Source organism: Podarcis raffonei, chromosome 3 (genome assembly GCF_027172205.1).
Source record: "Podarcis raffonei isolate rPodRaf1 chromosome 3, rPodRaf1.pri, whole genome shotgun sequence".
NCBI lineage: Eukaryota > Metazoa > Chordata > Lepidosauria > Squamata > Lacertidae > Podarcis > Podarcis raffonei.
Window position 1 is genome coordinate 84,927,224 of NC_070604.1, and position 27,929 is coordinate 84,955,152.

Below are 27,929 nucleotides of genomic sequence, written 5' to 3' on the forward strand. Positions count from 1 at the left end.
GCGGTGTCTGCCTTGGTGTTTAGGCATTGTGTATATGCTTTTCACCATTGTATTCTGGGTGAAGATCACTCTTTTAACTTCCAGCCGCCCCACACTTACAAAATGCAAAGAACGAAAGGATTCGGTCAATAGCACATCACTGAGCTTTTGTCTGAGGTCGCAGATCCAGGAGCCTTCTCAGGTCTACAGCAACTCTGTTTTTGAAACTGGATCGTGCCTGTGAGCTCCCAGCCCCATTTTATAGTTTTCCCAATTAGGACCGGCTGCCTGACGTCATGCCTGCCTGAGATTGGCTGCGCAGATCTGACACTCAAGGGGAGCCGCACACCCGTAGAAACTTTTTAAAAAGACTCTTCCCCCCTCCTTCCTCAGCCTGAACTGCTTTAAAGCTTATTTCTTAGCCATGCGTTTAGACCACTAGCAAACTCCGGCAGCCGAAATAGCTTTTCCTTGGAGAGGAGAGGGGGAAAGAGAGAGAAAACCCCACCAGAAAACACCCTTCTGCCGCTCCTCCTCCTGCCTGGAGCCGAGGTCTCCCCACACCCCACCGAGCTTCCTCTCCCTTAACAATGTTTTCTTACTCCGTGCAACAACTTTTTCCCCTGGAGTTGCTCACATGGTGAAAGAGAGCCCTGGACGGCGGCTGATGCGAGAGAGGAGCTAAAGCTCTTTCCGCCCCCCTTTTTTGTTTTCTTTTCAGGATAAAAGGGAAGAAGGAGCCACACTCCAGGAGCGACGGAATTGCAGACAATCTTTTTTTTCCCCCACCTCCTTTGCAAAACCAGGAACTTTGTGCGTTTCTTTTGTCTGCAACGAGGGTTTGCGGAGTTCTCGTGGCTGCGGGGAGTTTCTTGGAAATGGCTTGGATCAGGTGGGGTTTTCTGCTGTGCGCCTGTGTCTTTTTGTCCCCGGCCCTCGACGCTTCCGAGAAGCCGAAGCGGAGGACGATCACCTATGTGCTGCCGGGCACGTCGGGCAGCCGCCGGCAGAGCGGCGGGCAGCAGCAGCAGCACCAGCGCGCGTTCAGTGTGGAGGTGCTGAACACGCGTTACAGCAGCACGCGGCGGAGTAGCAGCAGCAGCACCTTGGAGCGGACTCGCCGGATGAGCAAAGCCCGCGGCCCCAGCGTGCAGCTCCGCTTGGGCCCCAGCGTGCAACTCCAGCACAAGCCTAGCAGCAGCAGCAGCGTCCCGGCGCCGCCCGCTGCCTCTTCCACATTCAGCAAAGCGGGCAAGCTGGTCGCGCGCTCCAAGCTCCAGCAGCGCCAGAGCAACAGCACCTCCAGCGTGCAGGTTCACTCCAAGCCCCATCTGCAGCAGCTGCAGGGGTAAGGCGACGCTGCCCCTTTCCCGTGGGGCCGCATCGCTTCCTCCGCGCGAGATTCCCTCTCCCCCCGTGGGGCGGGCTTTGATCGCGCGCGCCTGCAGAAGCGGGAACGCTTGTTTAATGAAGTGTATGCTCGGTGTTTCCCACAATGCCTCTCTTCTCCCCCCCCAACCCTTCTCACTGTCTTCTCCTAAAAGAAGTAGGGCCACTATCTTTCGGCCTTTGCCCCCCCTTTCTCTATCAGTTAAGGGGCTTGGGTCAGCCCAAGATTTATTTATTATGGCTGGAGCCTCTACCACAGGGTGGAGAAAAAATGGGCCGGGCTGTGGGGGGAGGAATCCATCCGCTGGGCTTTGCTGTATTGCTTCACACCTGGCTGAGTATTTGGTTGGGAAGTGAAGACAATGGAGAGCATTACACGAAGTGCTTGGTGATTTTTTTGTGGTGATTTTTTTGGAGGGGAGAGGCATACCTGTCTACTGCTGCAAGGTTGCCATTCTTGAGCAGCTGCTAGGGTTCAAATATGGCCCACCATGGACCCTGGCCTTGACCACATGGCACTCCATTTTAAAAAGACATATTTTGGGGGGGGGCCTAGCATTCCATGCAGCAACAGGTCTAGCTGCCATTTTAGTTTCCCACAGTGCCCCTGCTGTAGTGTTGCAGTGTGGCATTGTGGGAAATAAAAGTGGTGGCTAGTGAGAAATTTCTGCTACTCACCACTGCTGGTAGGCTAGACCTCCAGACTTGGAGCTGGTTCTGCCCTCTACCGTAAGGCTTGAGGTGAGGTTTGAGGCTTTGAAATGGTGGTGGTGGCCTTTTTAAGTGAAGGATTTTCCAAAATTTGAGGGAGTTTTGAGTTACCTATAATTCCAGTGACATATTCAAGAACCTTTGAGAAAGTTTGGGACAGAACGTTCATTTGAGCCCCGTTTTCCTTCTCAGTTAAGAGAGTGTTATTTGTGAATATTGTCTGAGGCTTGGCACAGGTGGTGACCATTTTGCATGTGTCCGATTGACGTATGACCACCAACACGTGTGTTGTTTTTGGCCCCGGAAGGGGGCAGTAGCAGAACTGGCTTATGTTTGACTACTGACATGTACAATGACCTGGAACACAACCCCTGCACAAATGGGGAGTTGTTTGTACATTTACCCCTCCCCGAAAGGCTTTGGCACTTTCTGAGGAGGCATCATACAAATCATGAGTCAGTGTAGAAAAGAGGCTTTTGCATCTTCTGAAGTTACGTATCATAAAAGAATGATGGAATCCTTGAAATTACCATTGTAGTATTTGACTGATCATTAGGAAACAGCTGCCAGCCCAATAGTGCATACACATGGCAACAGTTGAGCCATCATTCAATTAAAGACATCTTAATTAATTAAATGTGATTTTTGTGTGTGCATATAAATAAATAGTTCTGAAGCAGCTTCCTTTTTTATGTTGTTGCTAATGCTTCCATGGATTACATCAGGCCGCATTTAGAAGAGGCATTCTCTTCTGTGTGGGTGAGAAAGGAGAATAACTCTTCTAGGATAGCACCTGTCTTGTACACTATTAAAAATAAATTTCTTGTACATTATTAAAAATAGTGGACTTTTATTTTAAAAATTTGCTGCTTGATTATTCCTAGATGCTTTTTAGACAGTTTAATTTTTTTAAAAAATTGATCCATTTAGCTGATTAAATGGCTCTAGACCCAAACATTTGTGGAACTCTTAATGTCTGCCCTGCAATTTCTTATCACTAATACCTGATGCGTGAGGGCTTATCGCAGGTATGGCAGCACCTTGTGCCATGCCTAAAGGCAGCCTTTTTATTACAACTTTACATGTTCCATAAGGCCTGGTTATTGAAATTGTTTCTGCCATTTTCCTTCTGGAGTAACTATTCAATATTCTACCCTGTTGGCCCTTGTCGTTTAATGGCTTCACTTTGTCACATAGATCATATTCGCAGCAATAGATGGTTAAGTATGTCTCACCTTTTCATGTGTTCACAAGAGAGGTATCCTAGAAAATGGACAAGGTTGCAGCAAAGGTATTGGGGTAAGACCGCAGGCGAAAACTCCACGAGGGAGATTGTTAGGTACTAAGGTTTGACAGCCACTGAGCAAGATGGCTTATATGGATGGCACCCTTCACAGAGATGGCCCAATGAATTTTGTCAACACGTGCAGAAAATCCAAATGAGTGCCTGTTGCATGTTGACGACTGGCTACTCTTTTATGGTACCTCAAAACCTGTCTCCTAATATGGCCTGTTTAAGCCTGGAAAGGGCTGAATCTGACCTTGATCCTTTCAGCTGTCTTGGTGCTAAGTCTTTAGGGCTTTCTTTCCCTTTCTCCTTGGATATCCTGCTGTGGCTCTTCACTGATTATGGCTGGCTTCAGGGCCTAATCTTTGGGAAGGTGATGAGAATGTAAACAACAGAGACATTTGGACGTCTGCACACTTTCTCATGCTTATGCAGCCAAGAGGGATGTGCCTTGAGGTCACATGTAATGAAAGTGAGGTAACTACAGATAAAGAAATCTCTCCACTCCCTGTTAGGAAGCACAACAAGCCAGAGGAGGCCTATTTTCATCTGTTAGGAGCTTGAGGCTGGAGTGCTAAAGAACAATGAGTGTCTTATTCTTATTTAGAACATTTATAATTGCCCTCCCTCAGGCTTTAAACTTTACTGTTCCTTGCCAACTCCTAGCATTCATTACAGTGAGCTGGTGTCTGCTGAGTCTTTCCTCCTTTAGCATGTTACTTCTCTCTAGTTTTCAGCTCTTTCCCATCTCACCCCTGCATTGAGGTGAGGAGCAATTCTTTTGCAAGGGCCTCATTCCCTAATGGGGGCGGGAAGGGAGGGGGAGAAGTGTGCAATTGATTTGTAGCTGGATTTAGAGAGCGCTGCACCTGGCCGTTAATGAGGTTATAAGAGGGGCTGTGGTGAATTGTTTCCTTTCTTTCCTGTTGCTGCAGGGTGAATGTCTGTGGAGGGCAGTGCTGTCATGGCTGGAGCAAAGCTCCTGGCTCTCAGAGGTGCACCAAACGTAAGTAACCATGTGTGCAGTGTAATCTCTTTCCTTAAGCAGTGGCTTCCATCATGGCAAAAAATATTGCAGCAAGAAGGAGACCAGCCCATCTATCCCCAAATATTGTCCAGGGAAGGAGCAAAGGCAAGGAGCTTGCTTCCCCCTTCTGATTAACTACCAGTTTGCCCCATCACTACAAAACTGAAGGGGAACATCACCTGCGGGATTGTGAGGGCTTCTTCATGTACAGTATATGTGTGCGTTATCAATCCATTGTAAGCCCCCTTGAGGATAATTTGACTGAAAGGCTAGATACAACTCTATAAATAAATAAAGCCATCATGGACCTTGCAAGGTCTACCATTGTGTGGCCAGCTAATGGCTTGAGGCACAGCCCCATACATGTGTGTGTTGTCAGGAAATCCCCTGTGTCATACCTGCATGGTAAGGGAACATATTCTGATTTCATTATATGAATTAAATCTATGCATAAAATAAGGGGAAGTAATTTACAGAGCAAATAAAACTGAAATAGCTTATATTCTCCACCGGGCTGTTTTGTTTGTTTACACAGTGCAGTGTATTTTCCCCCCTGCAGGGCTTAGTAGTTTTATCATGTTCAGATTAAGGTTCCTTATTAATATCAATTAATTTTAGCCTGCAATCATTTCATATAAGCTTGAGAATTCAGGGTAGAACAGCTTTGTGTATGATAGTCTGTTGTCAGTTAACATCTGCAAGTGGCAACTTGCTCTGAATTCCATCTTGCATGTTTGCCAGATCAGCCTCCGCAAGAAGCAGGACCATTTCTGTGGTGGCCTCAGCGCTGCCCCCTGAATTTGTTTGTGTGGTGGGTGTTTTTTTTTGTTGGTGTTTTTTGTTGTTGTTGTTGTTTTTGCATGCAGCTCTTGATTTTAGAAATTTTAGCCTACCCACTTTAAATTCATTAAGGCAGCCTTCTAAATTAGCACTCCAAAATTACCTGCCTGCTTTTTACTCATAAGAGTTGCTGTTGAAGTATGGATACAGCACCCTCTCCTTTCTTTTCCAGCTTCTCTTATGAGTAGATTGCAGACACAGAAAACATTTTTGTGGACCAGGAATGGTCACTGCCTGCCTCTTTTTCCAGCCTGCTCTATTTCTATGCTGAGCATGTAGGAAGAGCCTCCTGTGCATCTCACACAGAAGTGCAGTGAACTGGCAGTAGAGGGATGAAATGGTCTGTGTCTCTCTTGCCAGCCTGATAGATTTCTGTGCTAGACATCCAGTAGGCGAAGCCCTGGCCTATGTTTCCAGCATAGAAATCAGGCTGTATGTCTGTCATGTTCTGGTCTGATACCAGATCCCTTGGGGCAAGGCAGGTCAGGACCACGGATAGCTCTGAGTGAGCAACTTGCTCCAACAGAGGTTGAGAGCAGACAGCCTTTTCAAGCTTCAGCTTCTAGAGTACCTTTCCTAGGCTCCTCCCTGTTGTAGAGAATTTAAGGACAAACCTCTGACCTGAAGATGGGCACTCCTCAGTTCCATAGCCTGAGGTACTTCCTGCACTGCTAGACTGGTGAGGTATTGTGGGAAGTATTGGGTCCTTGGACTCAGGAAAAGATGCTTGTGAGGGTCTTGGCTCTGGCCATATTTGCCCTTGTGGTATGGGAATATCTTCTGTTTGCTCCTGTCTGACAGGCTCAGGCAGAATGCCCAGCAGCTGGCTCAGATCCCGGAACTTTGTCTGGCTTCTTAATCAGGAGACCACAGCCTCTGATTCTGAGTCTTGATTACTGCTGGTCGCAGAAGCATGGGTTGCTGTATCCCTTTGCCACCAGCCTGGTGTGTTTCGGTGCTAGATGTACAGGAAGGAAGTTCACCTCCAGTGCTTCCAGTGTAGAAACAGGGAGATACCTGCCTGCTTGGTTTCTATGCTGGAAGTGAAGGCTGGGGCTTCACCCCCTGAGCCCCAAGTATGGGCTGCCGGAGAAGGGATGATGTGCTCTTTGCCTTCACTGGCAGCCAGTCTGGAGGAAAGGTCTTCCTATGCCCAGCATAGAAATACAGTGAGCTGCTAGAGGAAGGACTGAGTGTTGACAACCCACTTGGCTTCTAAGCTGAACTGGAAGGAGGCAAAGCAGTCACCTTGCTTCTTGGGAGTGCAGTGGGCTGCCAAAAGAGAAGGGCTCAAAATACCTTTTCTTTTCAAGATAGGCTTAGATTCATAGGGTAATTCTACACCCATACTGAATTCGGTATTTGTGGAGAGTTTTCGTGGAATTGTAGAGCACATAAAGCCCTATCCAAGGGAAAATATGTGGCAGGTAGGCAAGACCTGGTTGGCTGTATCCCACTTGGCTGGTGCAGGGTGTAGTTTTAGTCTGTGCCTGTGCAGCTAAAGCAGCCATTGTGGGTCTGGTCTCCAGATGTCCCACACAGACCTTCATTTTGCATAGACTGAAATAAATGCTTCTGTTTGTTTCAACATTTACATATGGAAACAAATGCAATAAATTCTGGATAGAATGTCTGACTCCTGGTATGCATATGGAAGTAGAAATAGTTTTGTTGAGGACAACTGTCATGTAGTGCATTCCGTTTTGTCCCAGACAACAAATAATCCATCTTTAATGTGTAACAAACAATGATTTTATTAGTCTGAGCATCTGCTACTGATGCCTATGTTATTACAGCAGTACATTTGCATTTTGATGTACATTCTTGTAAGATCTAAGCTAACATTCAGGTTGAATGTTTCACCGGTTGGGAGGAGCTAGTGGTTCACGGTTTCCAGCCCTTCTTAAGGAATCTGTTTTTTGGGCCTTACTTAGGAGTATCCCTTTCTTTTCCACAGCTGCAAAATCTTGTAAATGCATTGCATTGGTTTCTCCAAACACAATAATACCATTTTTCATTGTTCATGATTAGAGATTTTCTAGTGAAGCCCTGGATTAGGGGGCTTGGTGTGTGTGACCATTACTACTGAATGAAAAAAGGAGTATAAAATTTGCCATTTCCTACAAAGTTGGTTTCTCCCCACACATTGGGAAAACTAGGAAGGCAGATGGAAACTGCTGGAAGGTGAGGAGATAGATTCTGACCTTCAAGGCCAAAGATCATCTAGACAATTTAACCTTTCATTCATTGAATCTATAGGAGATAGTGGGTTTGAATCAGCAGCCTCCACTCCTGAAGCATAATGGGGCAGGTACCAGTACGTGGAGAGGAGAGTTGAGAGTGTCTGCTGGTTCAGCCTCTTGATGTCCATGTATTCAACAGATTATATGTAGAGGGGAGCTTATGCATATGTACTTGTGTGGGGGGTGGCTCCACTTTACTGAAGTTCCATGGAGTGCATGGGTGTCAGGGCTGGGGGGCTGGGACATGTGATGCTGGAGCTGTCAGGCGTAGCCCCATTCTCCTTCCCACACATTGAGTCTACATGTAAATAGCAAAGTATGAACGAGGCTTCTGTAGAACAGATTCTGCCATCATTTTTTACATCGCAACACCACCAAGAGGATAACATTTTCTCACAATTTTCAAGCTGCGAGCATTTTCCTTTAATATTCACCATACAGTGGAGGCTCACTGGAAAGTTTAGCTTCTGCAGAATGTAATAAATACCTTGTGGCTGTAAATTCTGAAGGAACGTTCACCACACGAAAATAATGATGACATTCAAAAATTAATGTGTAGAATTAGGCCTTGGGCAGAGAGAGCTGATGAGGAAAAGGAAGTGTGTGTGTGTTGTCATGGGTCAGCTGAGAAGCCTGTCTATGTGTTATCTTTATAGTGCAGAAGCTGTTAGAAATATCCTGTATATGGTATATTCTCTATGCAGTTGTCATAACATGCAGCTGTTTATAATGTGAGGTTTTTTCCCCAACCAGCACAAAGATTTCCACACCAGCAGTCTCCGTTTCTTGTGCTGGAATGGAAACTCCCCAGTACAATTTTTAAGATTAATGAGATGACTGCCTCGACACATTATGGCATTGGCATGGAGAAGGCACCGTGCCAAAGTTGCTTCAAGTGGTTACCACATGAAAAAGATAAAACAGGCCTGCTCTGAGTTTGTCATACTGTCATCTTCTGTTGAAGCTGCAGACTGAATAGGGGATTTGAACCTATGTGTAGTGAGTATAAGACAAGGTGTTAGTGCATTGCTTACTTTTTTGAAATATAGCCTGATCAAACCAGGTTGACATAGGAGCCACAGCAAAGAGGGAGGAGACTTTGTGTTGGATTCATTGCCTTTTATTTACGGATTGACATTAGTGCAGGCCCTTTCAGCTTGTGGCCCATTCAGCAATGTCAAGCCCACCAATTATATATAGTGGTGACCCATATATTGCAAAAGCAGGGGGCGTGCTGTTAATAAGCACTTGCAAGGTATGGTTTGTTGGGTCACAAGTCATGCAAGCTTTATTTTTATTTATTTATTAAATTTATATACTGCCCTTCATCCCAGGATGGTTTACAATACAAAAACACATAACATAGTAACAAACGAGAATACCACCCCCCACCGCACTATAAAAATCCATAGATTGTTTAATTAGCCAAAGACTTGCCTTTGTGTAACACACTGCAAAGTACTATGTGTGTATGCAGAGATTGGAGAACAATTGCATCAGGATAATGAAATAATTTTTAGGATCCAGTATAGCAATTCTGGTGTTTCTAGGCACCTGAAATGTTACAGTAGCAGTTTGGATATGATTTGTGCACTTTGCCATTTTTATTTATAACTTCAGAGAGCCGAAGATTCATATTGTGCTGTGTTGTTCAAATCCGAAAACTTTCTGTTATGTTAGGGCACAAGATTAAGTATGGCAAGGACAATGTCTGTATAGAAGATCAAGATAGCTGCAATATTAAAGCCTCTGATAATGCAAGAATTGTAAAAGAGCTTTCCCCCCTCCAAAGTAAAGTGTTGAAATAAAGGATATGGTATTAGTCCACCGGTGAGATAGTACCCCAAAACTATAAGAATTCCATTTTTAATTCGTGCAGGATGCATTCATTTATCTTTATGCAGTGGGAAATTATGGAGTGGTATTGACCAAAGAGGGAAGCTAAAAACTGTAAAGCTGAGCTGGAAGACTGAGAGTTACAGTAACTGAGGAGAGTGAGACACAAAGGAGGTATCTATAATAGTGATGGGTGGAGGACAAGAGTGAACAAAAACAGTTAGTAAAGGCCAAGATAAAAGAGGGGACGGCAGATTGTCTAACATTTGAGGTAAGAATTGCTGTGTGCTGTTGGAGTAGACAGGCAGCTTTGGCAGGAGGGCTGCCAAGATCCAGGGAGGTAAAGGATGTGACTGACAGGTAGAGGATGAGTTCACATTAATTTGAATTTATCAGGCAAATAAATTTATTGTGGTTCTCTTTCTTTTCTTTGTTTCAGTAGTGAGATTTCAGAACTGCAGAAATCATTTGTCCCTGACTTACACTGCTGTACTAACAATAACTGAGAAAGAGATTGATCCGGTGATTGCACAGGGGGCTAGGTTATTCAAATAAACTTAACACAAGAACTTGAAGTTAAGGATTAATTGCACATGGTGGAATTATTTCATATCCTTGCAGCTGGTATATGCAGGGATATAGTTCCACTTGATCTCTCAAAATAAATTTGGCTATTTTATTGCATTCCACACAGAAGGAATTTTTATCCACAGAGGTAAAAGGAATTATCACTGCAGCTTGAACAATTATGCATTGCAAGCTACACATTATAGTCTGACCCAAACATAATGCCAAACTATGATATGACCTTATGTGAACGAACCTGGCCAAACCATTGTTCTCATGCATTTCCAACTATTCCTTCCAATCTTGCACTGTGATTCCCTTCTTGGTTTGATGAAAGCCGTGGTTTGCTCTTTTATCCAAACTGGCAAACTATGGTTTGTGCTTGCCTGCAGACCAGTCCTGGTTTCTAGTCCTGGTTTGCAAAGTATGGTTTGCATCAAACCTGCGAGGGACATGCCTGCTTTTTGCTTTGTGTCATGCTTGCTTCCCTGATTATTCCATGGACAGTAGGCCTGGGTGATGAACCACTCCTAGACAATATATTAAGGTCCAGAGCCTTATGGCGCCTTCACCCAGTGGTATATTGTGGGTGAGACTTGCCTGCGCCTTACCTTCTTTCTTCGGTGATTTCACCCTGGTGCCTCACAGGGCTGGGGTGTTGCTTGTTGTTCCTCCCATTGGCGGTAGAAGGAGCTGTGACAGTTTTATCCCAGCACCTCTTGGGGCCAGGGTGATACTCTTTCCTTTTCAACATTGCTATGTATCACTATATTTTGGACAGTTCAAGAAAATGAATGCTAAGGCTATCAGTGGTTGCTACCTGGATAGATACGTTCTTTGTCCACTGTTGAAGGCCATGTTCTTCTGAATATCTGCTGCTGGAAACTGCAGTAGTGGAAGACTGCTGTTGCAGTCACATCCTGCTTGTAGACTTTCCATTGTGAACAGGATGCAGGACTAGATGGGCCACTGGCCTGATCCAGCAGGGCTCTGTTTTTACATTCTTAAAATGAGGTTTTATTGCCATTTTGTATAAGCAATAGCAACTCAGACATTTCAAAGTAAATACGCTAAATGTTATGTGCCCCTGCACCAGTTATTCCTATTTATTAGCATTCTGATAGCTCTAATTCTCCTTTCGCCCCTTTAAAAAACAATGCTAGCTTTATTTGGCCTGTGGGATGGAATACATGATTAGACTCTGTGGTGTAAATTCTGTGCTATATCTTCCTGTATGTCTCTACTCTTCAAATGAATGGATTCGTATTTCATGCTGAGACTTAGAAGCCTGCTGCTTATTTTGTAACTGAGAACCATGACCTCTGAGTGGTATCAGAGTTCATCTGATATAGATGCTTATGTTAACCATCTAGTAATGTATGTAGCAGGACAGGTTCATTGAAGGTTTTAAGCTTTAAGTCACCCTTATACCATCCAGGTTGCAGCACACGCAATTTCAGGGGTAACTGAGAGCAGCAGCTGCAGTTTACAAGTCTTCAGGCAGCCGTTTACAACCCACTCCATGACCCATAATGGCTTTCATCTTTGGGAACATGTTGCACAGTTTCTAGGCAACCACAAAGTGCTTCGTTCCTAGAAGTAGTAAGAACTAGCGGGCCACGTAAAGTAAAGGGGAGCATGGGAGAAGAGGCATACACTAATTCACTTCACAAGTTCCCTAGAGGTGAGATAGGTCCCTCTTCTGCCCATTTTGCTTCCTCTCCCTCTTGTGATGGTGCCTAGATCCTATTATGGTGCCTAGATATTATTATGATGGTACAAGCAGAATTAAGTCCTGTTGATTTCATTGAGGCTTACTTACTTGTAAGTGAGTATAGGATCCTATACTCACTTACAAGGAAGTAAGCCTCAGTGAAATCCCAAGCAAGTGCTCAAACAAAACAACACTGAGGAAAATAAGGAGCATCAATTGTACTTGTTTCTGTGCTTCGCTTGTGTGGGAGGCACTGCTGCCTGCTTTGGGGATGGAAGAAGATTAGTGCAATACAGTTCAGAGAAGGCACAGTAGTAATATATAGCCAGGGGGACGGAGTGGAGACACCTGAGACAGTTGCAGCATTATTTATTATGGTTTGTATCCTCATGCTCTTTTCCTAACTCTGTTGGGCAGGCCCATGCAAAAGGGGTTGGGTAGCTGGGTACACTTGTCCTGGGCCTCAGAAGGCTAAGCTGGTCAACGACTTATTGCCAGGGACTAGCTGATTTTTCAGTTGAGTTTATAAAAGGGTAAAAGGACCCCTGACCAGTCGGTCCAGTTGCGACCGACTCTGGGGTTGTGGTCCTCATCTCGCTTTATTGGCTGAGGGAGCTGGTGTACAGCTTCCAGGTCATGTGGCCAGCATGACTAAGCCACTTCTGGCGAACCAGAGCAGCACATGAAAACACCGTTTACCTTCCCACCGGAGCGGTACCTATTTATCTACTTGCACTTTGACGTGCTTTCGAACTGCTAGGTTGGCAGGAGCAGGGACCGAGCAACGGGAGCTCACCCCGTCATGGGGATTCGAACCGCCGAGCTTCTGATCAGCAACTCCTAGGCTCTGTGGTTTAACCCTAAGCGCCACCCGCGTTGAGTTTATAACTTTTTTCTAATAAGACTCCTGCCCTGCGCCTCAGACAAACTCTGTATAGGTCTGCTGTTGAGTGTTAGCTCCTGAGATCCCCAGATACAGTATTTAAGAGGAATTTGCTGATGAGATCTTCATCCTTACTTCTTAGAGAAGATGCATTGAATTGGGCTGTTAATAAGGTACAACCTTAATATAACAGCACTTTGTAACTTTATTTCTACTTTGGTGATCACTCGTAGCTGAGTAAGATTGTCTTCTATAAACACGGTTTTAACAATGAGTCCGTAAGTGACTGTGGAGGCCAATTCTGGATCCACACGTCCTTCCACAGTGGGGACATTGGTTTCCAGGCGGGAGTTGATCACGGTGTGGATTTGCCAAGTGTTCCTTTCTCTTGGCACGCTTCTCCCTTGTGTCCTGAGTTCAAGTGTCTTCAAAGCCCATGACACCTTTGGTAAAGGCTGTTCTCCAACTGGAGCGCTCGCAGGCCAGTGTTTCCCAGTTGTCAGTGTTTATAGTACATTTTTTTAGATTTGCCTTGAGACTGTCTTTAAACCTCTTTTGTTGACCACCAGCATTACGCTTTCCATTTTTAAGTTCGGAATAGAGTAGTTGCTTTGGAAGACGATCATCAGGCATCCGCACAACATGACCAGTCCAACGAAGTTGATGTTGAAGAATCATTTCTTCAACACTGGTGATCTTTGCTTCTTCCAGTACACTGATATTAGTTCGCCTGTCTTCCCAAGTGATGTGTAAAATTTTTCGGAGACACCGTTGGTGGAATCTTTCGAGGAGATGGAGATGGTGTTTATAGGTGGTCCATGTTTCACAAGCATATAGTAAGGTTGGTAGTACAATAGCTTTGTAAACAAGCATTTTGGTTTCCCTGCGAATGTCCCGATCCTCAAACACTCTGCACTTCAATTGGGAGAAAGCCGCACTCGCAGAGCTCAGGTGATGCTGGATTTCAGCATCATTGTTGGCCCTTGTGGAAAGATAACGGCCTAGATAGGAGAAGCAATCAACATTTTCCAATGTTACACCATTGAGTTGGTTTTGTGGTGCTGCAGAGGGGTTATTTTGTACTTGTTGGTTCAGCACTTTGGTTTTTTGGATGTTGAGTGATAGGTCAAGCTTTTCGTAAGCTTCTGCAATGATATTTAGGATGGTTTGGAGGTCATCCTCTGAGCGTGCACACACTAAGTTGTCATCCGCATACTGAAGCTCTATGATGGAAGTTACGGTAACCTTACTCTTTGCTTTCTGTAACTTACCTTACTGGATGGTGTGTGTGTGTGTGTGTGTGTGGATATATATAGTGTTTTTTATAGGCACAAGGGGTAAAATCCTTTTTATCCTGAGCTAAATCTAGAGCCTTGCGTTTTGTCATTGGTGATCTGATACTGTTTGCTATTATAACTTCAATGGAAGGGCACTGGAAATTGCCATGATGACACAATGCAACATTTTCTCACCTGCTGCCAGCGATTGCATAAAAAGCAATTCCCTTCACATGTGAATTGGACATCCTGCTGCTTGTTTTTGTGCTGAAGCCAGATGATAAAAGAGGAGAAAACTGTGTAGTGTTTTATAGTCATCATATGTAAAACTGGATGAACTTCATGGATTTAACCAAAGTATGATTCTGGCTGCGGGGTTAATAGCTAACATATAATTTATAATTAAATAAACATCTGCCTTTCAGAAAAGAGTTAGGCTTAATAATTTTTCTTAGTTATTTGGGGAAATATTGGAGAAAATCAATTAATGTTAATAAATCTCCTTTGTCATTATCATAAGCGAGGGAGGGTTTTTATTTGAATGCTCATTTTTTGACATTTAACATTTGGGAGGATCATGTAAATTACTTTTGCTCTTGGTAAAAAGGTTTCTGAACTGTAATATTGGATTCTACAGTTGGCCTGGATGTATTTTTTCTATACAGTCCCAGTAAATGTATTTTGTTTGAGATTCAATAAGTATTAGGAACAAATAGGAACCATAATGCTGGTGTGTCTGGATCCTCAAGGCTGGACTTAGTGTGATGTTTGTACACTAATATCATAAAGCCACAAGATCATAAGCAAATGGAAACAGAAGTGTCTGACCTTTTCCCATGTCTGAAAATTGTACAGATTTTATGAATCTCACAAAACATGTCTTCGGGATCTGTGCATCAACTTCCTGTGTAACTTTGGGAAATTATGGCAGCATTCCCTCACATTTCATCCTTTATTTGCACCTCCTAACCTGGATCTTAAATTATGTGTCTTCACTATAATAAAAATAAACTCTTCCTTTTTTTGTTACATATATGCGTTTGTCTGTATATGAATATATAGTGCTGCAGTAACCTAACCTGAGTTCTAGTCTTTATTTTTAATTCTTTTGCCAACTTCCCAGCAACATGTATTTAGGTTTTCTCCACCCAGTTGCGAATGTCAAGTATAATTATTTTCAGATATGCTGGGAATGATGGGTAACCCAGTTGAGAATATTTATACTAACTTGGGTAAATGAAAGAAGGATTAAAATGTTGCCAAGACCTTATCAGATCTGGGCTGGAGTGAAGCTGATCTCTTAAACCAAAACACAAAGCCAGAGTTATTGTTTGCAGAGGCAGCCAAGGGAGGCTGGAGTTGGTACAGTCTGAGACCAACAGGGAGGCACTAGGGGAGCATGTTGGAGCAGAAAAGTGCCAATAGAGGGAAGATTTCAGCTCATGCTTCTCCAGAAGAGAGAAGAACCCACAGGCTGAGATAGATAAATTGAGGCAAGGCTCTGAGACCCAATTGCACTTTGGAATCCTCAGTGCAGCTTGCAATAAAGGTAAAGGTAAAGGTACCCCTGCCCGTACGGGCCAGTCTTGACAGACTCTAGGGTTGTGCGCCCATCTCACTCAAGAGGCCGAGGGCCAGCGCTGTCCGGAGACACTTCCGGGTCACGTGGCCAGCGTGACAAAGCTGCATCTGGCGAGCCAGCGCAGCACACGGAACGCCGTTTACTTTCCCGCTGGTAAGCGGTCCCTATTTATCTACTTGCACCCGGGGGTGCTTTCGAACTGCTAGGTTGGCAGGCGCTGGGACCGAGCAGCGGGAGCGCACCCCGCCGCGGGGATTCGAACCGCCGACCTTTCGATCGGCAAGCCCTAGGCGCTGAGGCTTTTACCCACAGCGCCACCCACGTCCCCTACAGCTTGCAATACCTTAACTCAAATTAATTACCGTAATTAACTGAAGGATTTACACTCACCTACTAACTGAAGGTCTCGAGGTGGCTTACACTATGTTGAAAATTTAATAAATTAGATAATTGCATAATAGTTACTGGGCATGGGAAAGGTGTGCATACGTTTCTCCCTAGGTCTCTGATGTTCCAAATTTTCACTCTGCACTTGAATTTTCTGGCCTGGAACTGCTTGTTGAAAGAGCCAGAAGAAGATAGTGCCTCACAGGCTGAAGCTTGCCCACTGGGCTTCTTCTGTCTCACGTATCCTCTGGCTCTGGCAGCAGATGCAAGAGAAACTGAGGGTGGGGGGTCGGGGGAGGAAATAAGTTGCATGCCTCCCCACAGTCCCCGGATGTTCCAACTCTACATTATTGAGCAATCTTCTGGGTGAAGTGACAGTTGAGGGCACCAGTTGGAACTGGTCATGAGTTTTGGCAGGCATGAAGTGGGAGGGCAGTACATTGAATTTGAATGGCAGCAGAGGGAATCATTACTATTGTTATTATATGTCACTTTTTTGCACTCTGCCTCAAAATGACTTGCATAGTAAAATAAAACAACAGATATTAAAATAAGATAAAATCAGCAATACCCAAAAATTAAAATGCTTACCTGACAATATATTTAAAAGGAACTAGTCTTCCACAACATGCTTAAAAGATGACAAAAAAAATGAGTTTATATTGGAACAGCCAGGAAATATGACTACACATGGGTGCAGAACCCCCTAAGGCATTGAATGTGATTATTTTACTTTATTTATTTTATTCATTAAATTTGTATACTGCCCTTCACCAATAGATCTCAGGGCGGTTCATGACATAAAATCAATAGTTGATTTTTCAGTGAGCATATAAAATCACCCACACTGGTGAAATACAAATATATATTCCTATTATTTGTAGATGGAATGGTATGGAATTGTTCTGGGGTAAGCGATCCAGTGGCAGATTGAAACATAAGTGCTTGCCAAAGCCCTGTCTGCCTTAGCTAGAGGGGATTCAGAAGAACTTTGAATGGAACTTGTGTCCAAAACAACTACATGCTAATGCACTAATCCCCTCTTATTCTCACTCAAATTAATTGTTATGGTTTAGCAGGTGTTAGGCTGCTCTTAGAGAGCTTGTCTGACATAGCCAGTTCTCCACAGTATGTTATATACTATGAAAGGCCCCTTGAGTCAGGGAGGACAAAAGAACACTGAGGTTATGTTTTATATATGTTTGCGATCTGAAAGCAATCTGAGTTTTGGAAATAACAATTGGTTCTCAGTCCAGATGGAAGGCAGTTCACAAACTTCACTGACTGTATGGAACTGATTTCAAAGAGGGAAATTCACTTGATGTGTATTGGAGTGTGTACTTTTTTTGTTTCAGAGTGAAAACAAACAAAAATGTGGGAAAGATTTGTATAGCTTTGTCTTCAGCTCTCTCCCTCCCACCCCCTCACCTCCGTGCCTTTTCACAGGACGACATCTATTTACTGAATGGTTACTGTCAATAAATTGTGTGTAGGAGAAAAAATTGTTAAACACAGTTCTCATTTGCCTTTCCCAGATGCATCCTAAGCCACTTTCATAGTGACTCAATGTCCATGTTGATATTTATTATACCCTTGCGCAAAAGTCTGCAACAGTTACTAGTCCTCAACACTGTTTTACTGAGTGGCTCACCTATCCACATATACTGTACTTCAGATGTAGGAGTGGGGGTTGCTGTGCATAAATGGCTGGTGAGCTGCTTTGGATTTGTGGGCAACAACTTTTGTGGGCCTTGCACTGCATATACAAGGGCAGCAAAATAGAATTTCCTAGGGCTTACCAAGCGAAACCATTCCCCACCGCTATCAATGGCAAACATGCAAATTTAGTTACGTTTGAAACAGCCCTAGGCATCTCTAAGCAATGTCAGAAAGATTTTTAGCCTCCTAAGGATTTACAGAGCTTTTTGTGTCCCAGCTATCAACAACACCAAATTTACTGGGAACAGGAGACTGAGCTTTTAAAACCTCTCTTTCTTAAATGATATACTTTCCTCCTTAAATGAGATAGTGACCTTGTGGAAATATGCACTAATGTGTGAAGATAACATGAGCCTTTTTATGTTGAGAAGTATTTGTTTGCAGAAAATAATCTGTATGAAGATTTTGTCTGTAGTTTGGTGAAAAGGGGATCGTCTCCCTGTAGACGTTCTTAGTTTACTGCCAGATATCAAATTGGTTTAGGGCCAAGCATGAGGTGAGGGCCAAGCACAAATAAACTGTGTGTATTATGTGTAGCAGTAAATACCTACATCAGTAACTGCTCCATAGTCAAAGCAACAAAAAACCCAAAACCCTATTCATATACTGCCAGTTTGCACCATTTACCTCAGGGGTAGGGGAGTGGATCTGGCTGGCAGGCTGGGTCTTAACCTCTCCCAAGCCCTACAGGTTACTTTGACAGGTGAGTGCGGCTGCCCACTTGTGAGCTACTTGATGTCACCATGACATCAGGTGAGGTGCTTTCTTTCCCCAGTTTGATTTCAGACCGCATGGTCAAGGGAAACATTTCCCTCTGGGGTTTGCTGTAAGTGCCAATCAGTTGACCAGTACTTATAGCATGGGCAGGGACTGACTGTAATACAGAGTCCCCAATACCAAACTCTGCAGTGCAGCCAATCCAAGTGATGCTTGCGCTCCAAATGTTCATCACCCAATTGGTGCACACAGCAAACCTTTCTTGCCAAGGAGCAATTGGGAGCGTACTTTAGGTGTGGGACAGGTGGGCATTTTTATTGGGGGGGAGAACAGCCTCATGGGCCAAATTGGACCCCTAATTTGGCCTGCAGGCATTCTACCACTGATAAGCCTCTTGGTTAATCAAGGGATAAGAGTTTTGCCTCAAAATCCTATAATGTTCACATTGTATTGTGAAGAGATTTTAATTGTTCCATTTGTTTCTCTCTTCTTTGTTTAGCTAACTGCTCACCACCATGCCAAAATGGAGGGATGTGTCTGCGACCACAGCTTTGTGTGTGTAAACCTGGGACAAAAGGCAGCACTTGTGAGGATGCTAGTAAGCAAGAAACTGCTTCTCCTGGAGGACCAGGCCCTGTGACTCCACCATGGCCTATTCCTCAGCGGTCTGTTCAGCAGACCTTTTCAAAGAAGGTTCAGGTCCAACAAAAGGTCAACCCCATGGCTCAGATGACTTTTACACTAAAGCAGAAACCCTCCGGATTACCACAGCAGATGCAATCACAGTAAGTCTTTTCCCTCGTTGTGTATTTTTAAAAAAAGTTGGTTTTTCTTGTGCTTAGCATTACATGTGAACAAGGCCAGAAGGCCCTCTCCTGTAGAAAAAAAAAGATGCATTTCAGCAGTTGTACTGTTTTTTGTAGCAAAGGGGCAGATATGGGTTAGGATCGGGGAGCAGAAGGTTTTGTATGGTATTTATTTATGGTGTGCATCATACTCAGGAATTTTTTGGGAGCTAATTTGCAAGGCTGGGCTGGCAAATAAAATTGGTCCAAATTTTACCCTCTTTGCTCCTACAGAAGACTTGCCAGGATAATTTAATGTTTCACATTTGGTGTTCAGTTCTAGCAAAGATTCAGTGTTCTCCTCCTTTCTTTTGTGATCAGGAAACGTTTCTACAAATAGATGGTGATCATTAGCCTCTGCTAATGACAGTGAATCTGTTCATTAACTAGTGACATCCTTTTCCTCCCCCACATTCAAGTGACAGAAAGACCTATCAGCATCTTTGGCTGGCTGGCTGACTTGCCTCATGGGATGTACTGGATTACAATGGGGCATGGGGGAGAGAAAACTTGGATTTGAGGAAGTAACTGAGATCTGGCTGCCTTGGAAGATAAGCAGTGGCAATCTGGAAGCATGAACGAACTGCTGTTGTGATAACACTTAAATGGGATTCCCATAGGTTTGTTCCTTTCAGTGGGATAATACATTGTGTCTTCATTAGGTTTTTCCTTTTTGTATGCATTGTTTATTGTTTTGGAGGTATAGATTTATGTTTCATTTGCTCTCCCATGTTTATGTTGCTTTTGTCTGAGATCCACCCTGCCAGCATAATTCAGAAGAGTCCTCAGCATGGTTTACAGCATGTAAATACACACAAAAACTCTCTAGGTGATACAGTCATAACTCTTCTTGCGAACGCTTCATGTTGCGTTTTTTCGGGTTAAGAACGCAGCAAAACTGGAAGTGTTTACTTCCGGGTTTTGCCACATGCACAGAAGCGTTCTGTGCCATTCATACATGCGCAGAAGCGTTCTGTGTGGTTCACGCATGCGCAGAAGTGCCACTCTGGTTACAGACTTTTCGGGGTGCGAACAGCATCCCGGAACGGATCATTTCCGCAACCAGAGGTACCACTGTAACCTTAAAAGAAACAATAACTCATATAATAAGAAGTATTGCAGTAAAAAACAACAACACACACACACACACCCCTCACTGACTGACCAGTAGGTAGTAGTAAGATCAGTGACTGTCCTAGAAAAAAAGTAAGCGATGAAAGAGTTGCAATTCAGCCTGCATGGTTCAGGATCACAGGGTCAAATTTATACAGGAAAATAGGTAGAATAAGAATGAGAAAGTGCTGGATTGGAGGTTGTCATGTTGAGTAAGAGGACAGCAGAGGATTTGAAAAACACTGCAGCAATAAAAGACAAAAAGAGTAGTCTGGACATTGTCAAAAGCAATCTAATCAATTCTTAAATGACAGAATGAATGCTGTCTCTGAGGCTGTCAGCTAACCATTGTGCTTTTACAGTTTCGTTTCCTATTTTAAAAAGTGTCTGCCTCATACGTTCTGTTATCAAAGAACAACACAATTAGGAGGAATTTTCTGCTTGGCAAAAAACAGTAAAAGTTAGTCCAAACTAAGTGATGCTTTATTCACAAACTGAACAATTGATGAATACTATATTTCATAGGCTTTTTTGTCACTGTTATCCAGAGTGTGGTGATATTTAGATGACGATAGCGTGCTTATATTTGTTTACATCTTCTCCAACAGTTCTGTTAGTCCTTTCAGCCAGTCCTTTACTATTTCCTCAAGACTTTCCCCAATGGCATCCTTTGTCTTGTAACATGGAGATTTTAACTTTGATGCAGAGCGGGTCTTTTATGAACTGTGAGTGGTTCCTTCTGATGGCCGTCTAGCAGAGGTTGCTTCTTACAGAAGGCAGAAGAGGTTGATGTTTGATTTTCACTTTTTCCCTATAGCCTTCTCTGCCACCCCCCTCAAAGCAGATTTTCAGGAGACTGCTGGGGGAAGGGGAAATTGGCAAAAATAACTTTCCCTCTTTCTTGAATGCTTATGGAATCTCTATTTCTGCCCCCCCTTTAATTGGTGGGGTGGAGGGCATTGGTTTGAATAAGTTATGGAAACCTGATCAACATCCAATACAGCATTTCTTTGTGATTGAGTAAGGTGACCCTTATGTGTTGGGACATAGGCTGACTCGGTCCATGCTGTAGTTGAGTCTGCCATTGATTCGCTAGATGTGCCAAAATCACAAAATTTCCATCTGAGTATGTGGTAAAATTGCCCAACTGTCTTACCACTCCATGTCAGTATACATCTTGACAAGTGAGAAAGGTTGTATTAATCAGCCCTCAGTAAGTATATTTACATATATATGGACGGGACGATCCAAATACCCATTCATACACTATTATGCAAATGTAGCTCTCCATATAAAATGGACCAAGAAGGCCTCCGTGTGCTTAGAGCTCTGCATGTGCATGGGGGTTGTAGTTCTTGGAAGTAAATTCCATTGAACCAAACAGAACCTTAATACCCATGTTATGTATTTAAGATCCAGAGGCTGGTCTACCAAGATTTCCTTTCTAACTCTCATTTGCCAAATGTGTGATCAAAGGAGGAAATGAGGGAGAAATCTTCTTCCGATTTTGATATGTAGGAAAGTGTGCTTTCCCAAATGGGCCACTATGCTCCACTGATTTTTCTCTCAAATCAGAGATAATGAATATCTTAAAAGACTTTGTATTCATGGTTCATTCAGATAATGTCCCATGGCTTTCCATGGATCAGGAGTAGACTTAGTTGCTATATCTTAGTTGCCTTCTTCTTTGATACCTAATGTACAAAGTAACAATTGCTATGGGGAACTGCATATTCAAACCTCCACCAAAAATCCTAGTATAGATGTTAGCTTTCTGCACAATGGAACAGCAGGGCAAAGAGCGCTTGAACTCGAGGCCTGAACAACCCAGACAGGATCCAGTTAACTAGCTCAGTACTAAGGTATCTGGCTTGTGCTGACTTTCTATGATATTCCCTGAGAATAACGAAAGATTTCAAGTGAATTAGTGAACTCAGGGAATGCAGTTTTGATCAGTAGGGGATCCTCTGTTAACTACAGCTGGAGCTGTTGATACTAGCATTCATATAAGGTATTTAATGCCTGCTCACACCATTTGAATATGGGCATATGCAGATGGGAATTGAATTGCAGGTCTATTTATTTTATTTTAGTTTTTGGTGATGTGCAATGATTTGAAAATACTTCTTGTAAAATGAGTTACAGTGGTACCTCGGGTTACATACGCTTCAGGTTACATACGCTTCAGGTTACAGACTCCCCTAACCCAGAAATATTATCTCGGGTTAAGAACTTTGCTTCAGGATGAGAACATAAATCGTGCTCCTGCAGCGTGGCGGCAGCAGCAGGAGGCCCCATTAGCTAAAGTGGTGCTTCAGGTTAAGAACAGTTTCAGGTTAAGAATGGACCTCCGGAGCGAATTAAGTACTTAACCCGAGGTACCATTGTATTTTCCAAATGTTCAGAATTCAGCATAGCTAGAAGAGGCTCTAAGCCCTCAAGTTTTGAATTTTGCACTGTAGGTTTCAGATGTTTACAAAAGGCACTATTTTTATTATGGCACAAGCTTTTGTAGGCAAGGTTTAATTGAAAGTGCAATAGCAGTTTTGTTAAAGCATATGCTAAACTGTAGCATTATTTTTATTCTTCCATAGTATCTAACTTGAGGGCAAGCTTGGAGAACACATGACATTGTTGGCCCCTTTTCAAAGGGATTCCTTGCTAGCCTGTATGCTATAATAAACTTTTATTGTAATCCTGTCACATTGATTATATATGTCTCATACAAAATTCTATTTTAGTTAGCTGTGTTTCATTTCAATTTATGAATTGAAATGTTTTCCTTCTTAATGAATGTGTTTTTCTGGGACAGAAGGGGGGGAAAGAGGGGGCAGGGCAGTACATGAAAGTGTATAACATTCTGTAAAAAGACTAATTGTAGACTTTCAGAAATGCAGAGCGAACTCTATGCGAGCGTTTACTATTATGTTGTTGGGCAGTAGGTGGCAAACTTCGCTTTTCTTTTTCCTTATATTTATTTTCATACCACAGATTGCCAGAATTTGAAGAGGCTGGTTTGAGTTCCCTGGAAGATGTCATTCCTTGGCAGCATAATTTCGAACCACCTATTTTTGCTCATTGTGTATATGCCTGATGTTGAACACTCAGCTGGGCCGCATTTTCCTCTGGGGTTACTTGGATATGAATAAATGCATAGATTGTTGTTCCTTTTCTTCTGTGGGTTTAAGCAACAGATTGCTAATATGGCCAATACATTACAAAAGAAGGAACATCTGCCAAGGACAACACTAGTTAATTCGTATCATGGGACCTTGTCATATATCTCTACCCTAGTTCTGGATAATCACCTCATGAAAGCTCAGTTGCCCCTTTCATCCCACAAACGTTTGATTGAATAGAGTGAAAGGAAATGTTTGCTTGGGTTTCCTCTTAAAAGAGAATTACATGCAGGTGTGGTCTGACCCATTTCACCACCTGAGATGAAATGAGGATGTGCCAACCCCTGCGCCCCACCCGTTTTTTGCACTGTGCCCCCGCCACCCCCACCTCTGATGCTAGCAGAATGCCTTCTTCCACTGAGGTGGGGTGGGGCATTCCGCAAGGCATTGTCACTCATTTTATTAGCCCCCGGGGCGGGGAAAACAAGCAGCAACACTGCACACTGGAATGCCCCTACCTCCATTGAAATTCTGGTACTGGCAGAAGTGGTGGGGTGGATGGGGCATTGCCTCTTCTGCTTCTGCCACCTGAGGCAGCTGCTTCACTCAGCCACATGGGTGGGCCAGCTCTGCTATTATAAGTGCCACAGGAAGTTGTGTGTGTGTGTGTGTGTGTGTGTGTGTGTGTGTTTGATAGGTTGGATCCAGTGTGTCCCATCCTTGTACAGAAAGAGATTACAGCAAGTACCTGCTGGAGGAGAGCATTCTTCACCGCTTCCGATTTTCCAACTCCTTGCTGCTTCAGAGAGCTTCCTGGCAAGAGAGGCAGGAATAACCAGCTGCACCACTATAAGATGGGGGACACCTGGCTTGTCAGTAGTACACGTGAAAAGGGTTTAGGGGTCTTAGCAGACCACAAGCTTAACATGAGTCAGCAGTGTGATGTAGCAGCAAAAAAAAAGCTAATGCTGTTTTGGACTGCATCAACAGAAGTATAGTGACCAGAGTCACTATACTGCCTTGGTCAGATGAAACTGGAGTACACTGCCCAGTTCTGGGCACCACAATTTAAGAAGGATATTGACAAGTTGAAACGTGTGCAGAGGAAGGAGACCAAGGTGATTAAGGGTCTGGAAAAACAAGCCTTATGAGGAACAGTTGAGGTAATTGGGTAGCTCCCGTTGCTTGGTCCCTGCTCCTGCCAACCTAGCAGTTCGAAAGCACATCAAAGCGCAAGTAGATAAATAGGTACCGCTCTGGTGGGAAGGTAAACGGCGTTTCCGTGCGCTGTTATGGTTCGCCAGAAGCGGCTTCGTCATGCTGGCCACATGACCCGGAAGCTGTACGCCGGCTCCCTCGGGCAATAAAGCGAGATGAGCGCCGCAAGCCCAGAGTCGGCCACAACTGGACCTAATGGTCAGGGGTCCCTTTACCTTTACCTAGCTTGGATAAGAGGAGATAGGATAACCTTCTTCAAATATCTAAAGGGCTGTCACCTGTTTTCTCCTGCTCCAGAAGACCCAAAGCAGTGTCTTCAATTTACAAGAAAGGAGATTCTGACTAACCATCAGGAAGAACTTTCTGATGGTACAGAATGGAACCTCCCTTGAGAGGTTGTGGACTCTCCTTCCTTTGAGGTTTTTAAGGAGAGGTTGGATGGCCCTCTGTTATGGCTGCTTTAGCTCAGATTTCTGGGTTGGACCTCAAGGTCTCTTCCAACTCTACAATTCTCTGATTCTCTAGAGCAGCTTTTGAAGGTGCAAATAATTTCTTTCCACTTGCCCTATCAGGAAAGCTCTGTGAACAGAACCCCACCCATGGATTGCCTAGATTTAAGTTTATGAATCCATCATGTAGGTTTTTTTTCATACAAATGTGAAGGTCCAGGTTCTGTTTTGGGCAGGCAAAATAAGTATTTAAGTTCTGAGAAAACTGGCAGGCAGTTGCTTTTGGTCCAGCAAAGGTACTTTGTGCAAAAGACATGAAAAGGCAGCTTATACCATCAAGAGGCAGCAGTGTGGCATACAATCTCTTGTATTTAAGCGATCTGGCTAGGCATGTGGTACTGGCCACAATCTAGAGGTTTACAAGCACAGGAGGAAGCTGCAACAAGTTCAGAAGACTGAACTCAGTTCATATATTCTCTTCCCTGCTAACCATTTGTCCAGTAGGAGGAAGAGTTTATGTGTTCTAAGCCACTTTTCTTATGGACCAATAGGTTGTTTCTCCTAGGCCCTTCAACATTTAAATAGCTTCCTAACAGGGACTCCCTGTATTTTCATTGGTTTCCAGGCACAAAACAAGTTGCTGCTTTTGACCTGGAGATAGTATGGCACTCAGTTATTTAAGGACTGCTTTCTGCTATGTGAACCTGCCATGCAACTGAGATAATATTTACTGTAAATGTTTTTCTCCTTTATCTTCTTAGGTAAGGCAGATGGGTACCAGATATTTATTGTAGCCCCTCAAAACATGGGGGGCATTCCTCCCAAGCATTGTGAATCTGAGATTTTAGTATTTGATCATCTAGATTCTTGTGGATTTTTTGTTTGTTGTTTTTGCTGTTTCTCTGTCTAGTATGGTTTGACTGGATTTAGCCTGTTTTTTCTTCTTCTTCTTCTTCTTCTGGATAACTGATATATGTATAACTTTATTTAACTACTGCTTAATATTTTGTTTTTTATATGGCGGTTGTCTTCATGAATCATGTAAATTATCTTGAATTCCATATTTTTTACAGAAAACAGGTGTATTACTTAAAAATAAATAAAATCCCCTTTAAAAATCTCCGTAAGGTTTTCTTTTTTAAAATCATTTTCAGCTTGGCAAAATAGATTTGGGATGAAGGCTGCAAAGTGTACTTTTGTATTTGTAAGATTTCTTTAGCGTAAGATCCTAAGGCAGTTTAAGACAATAGAAGATACAGTTTTAAAAACAAATAGAGCCTTTGCAATTACAAAACAAATAAATTCAGCAGAAGAGGTAAGTCCTACAAAACAAAATGCCTTACCTGTCAAAGGGCATGGTAAAGAGGTGCATCTTCAGCATATGACGAAAACAGAAGATTCCAAGCGCATCTCTGTGGATGAGTCTTCCTTAATTTAGTGACTGCCACAGAAAAAGCACTCTCTTGGAGTGCCCTTCCCAACATCTCTGAGGATAGTAGAACCAACAACATCAACTGCTGCTGATCTTAAGATCCATAATCCTTTTGAGGACCACAAAGGCTGATAGACCAGATTGTAAGGTTGGCACATTTGAGTCACTTAACTCTTTAAAACAGTCACACTTACTTAGCTTGAGAACAGTGAACTCGGCTATATGGGATAAATGCCTTCATAAATTTTTATTAAATGGGATTTAATTTAGGCCTGTAAGCTTTTATTGATAGATTAATCAGCTGAAGCTTTAGCTAATTAACTGGTGGAAACAAAATTTTGATTCGTCTTGTGCCAAGTTTGATGTCATACTAGTGCCAGGTGAAGACGCTTTTATTTGGCCACACATTCCAACACTTACTTTAACAATGGCTTTATTCTTTGCTGTTGGAATTTGTTTTATATTTTCACCATGTTTTTATTTATCTATGGTCTTTTCATTCAGATTGTACAATGCCCTCATATGTGCTTTAGAAGGATGCCTAGAGATCTTTAAAATAGCTAAATGGCAGACCTGCAAATTAGGGCACATTATGGCTAGTACATGTGAAAAGGGCTTAGGGGTCTTAGCAGACCACAAGTGTAGCACAAGTCAGCACTGTGATGTAGCAGTAAAAAAGATGCTAATGGTATTCTAGGCTGCATCAACAGAAGTATAGTGCCCAGATAAAGGGAAGTAATAGTACTGCTTTATTTTGCCTTGATCACACTATACCTGGAATACCACATTTCAGGGGGTTGGACTAAATGACCTTCGGGACCCCTTCCAACACTACAGTTCTGTGATTTTGTGATAAGTAATATGTAATATGCTTAGTAATATGTAAATATAATTATTAATATAACTTAACTGAAATTTAATATCATAGTTAATTAATAAATTGACATTTGCTACAGTATATTAGTTCATACGCCAATAAATACTACTACTGTATACCACGTTATATCACTCAAAAAAGATATGCATTTAAACAGCATCTTGTACTTTCAGTTTCTACACACACATATAAAATACTCATAACAAAATAGGACATAATAATTATATCAGAACAGTTGCGCTTCTAGTGCAATCTTGTGCAGGCCCACTGGGAAATTCAATGAGACTCAACCCCAGTTAAGTGTTTGTAGGGTTGTATCAACAACCTCAGATATGCAGATGACACAACCTTGATAGCAGAAAGTGAGGAGGAATCAAAGAACCTTTTAATGAGGGTGAAAGAGGAGAGCGCAAAATATAGTCTGAAGCTCAACATCAGAAAAACGAAGATCATGGCCACTGGGTCCATCACCTCCTGGCAAATAGAAGGGGAAGAAATGGAGGCAGTGAGAGATTTTACTTTCTTGGGCTCCATGATCACTGCAGATGGTGACAGCAGTCACGAAATTAAAAGACGCCTGCTTCTTTGGAGAAAAGCGATGACAAACCTAGACAGCATCCTAAAAAGCAGAGACATCACCTTGCCAATAAAGGTCCATATAGTTAAAGCTATGGTTTTCCTAGTAGTGATGTATGGAAGTGAGAGCTGGACCATAAA

At 43.1% G+C, this 27,929-nt stretch overlaps 1 protein-coding gene across 4 annotated transcripts in view; it reads left to right on the plus strand.

Moving 5' to 3' along the window:
- Nucleotides 1-295: 295 nt before the first annotated feature.
- Nucleotides 296-27,929, plus strand: part of LTBP1 (latent transforming growth factor beta binding protein 1) — a 184,829-nt gene continuing 157,195 nt past the window's right edge. For 2 of the 4 annotated variants that reach the window (XM_053382828.1, XM_053382829.1), the window contains exons 1-3: nucleotides 296-1,327; nucleotides 4,303-4,373; nucleotides 18,659-18,944. In XM_053382828.1, the coding sequence (XP_053238803.1) occupies nucleotides 858-1,327; nucleotides 4,303-4,373; nucleotides 18,659-18,944 (827 nt within the window). In that variant the 5' untranslated portion in view covers nucleotides 296-857. The remainder of the gene's footprint in view (nucleotides 1,328-4,302; nucleotides 4,374-18,658; nucleotides 18,945-27,929) is intronic. The other 2 variants (XM_053382830.1, XM_053382831.1) reach the window with 1 other exon arrangement.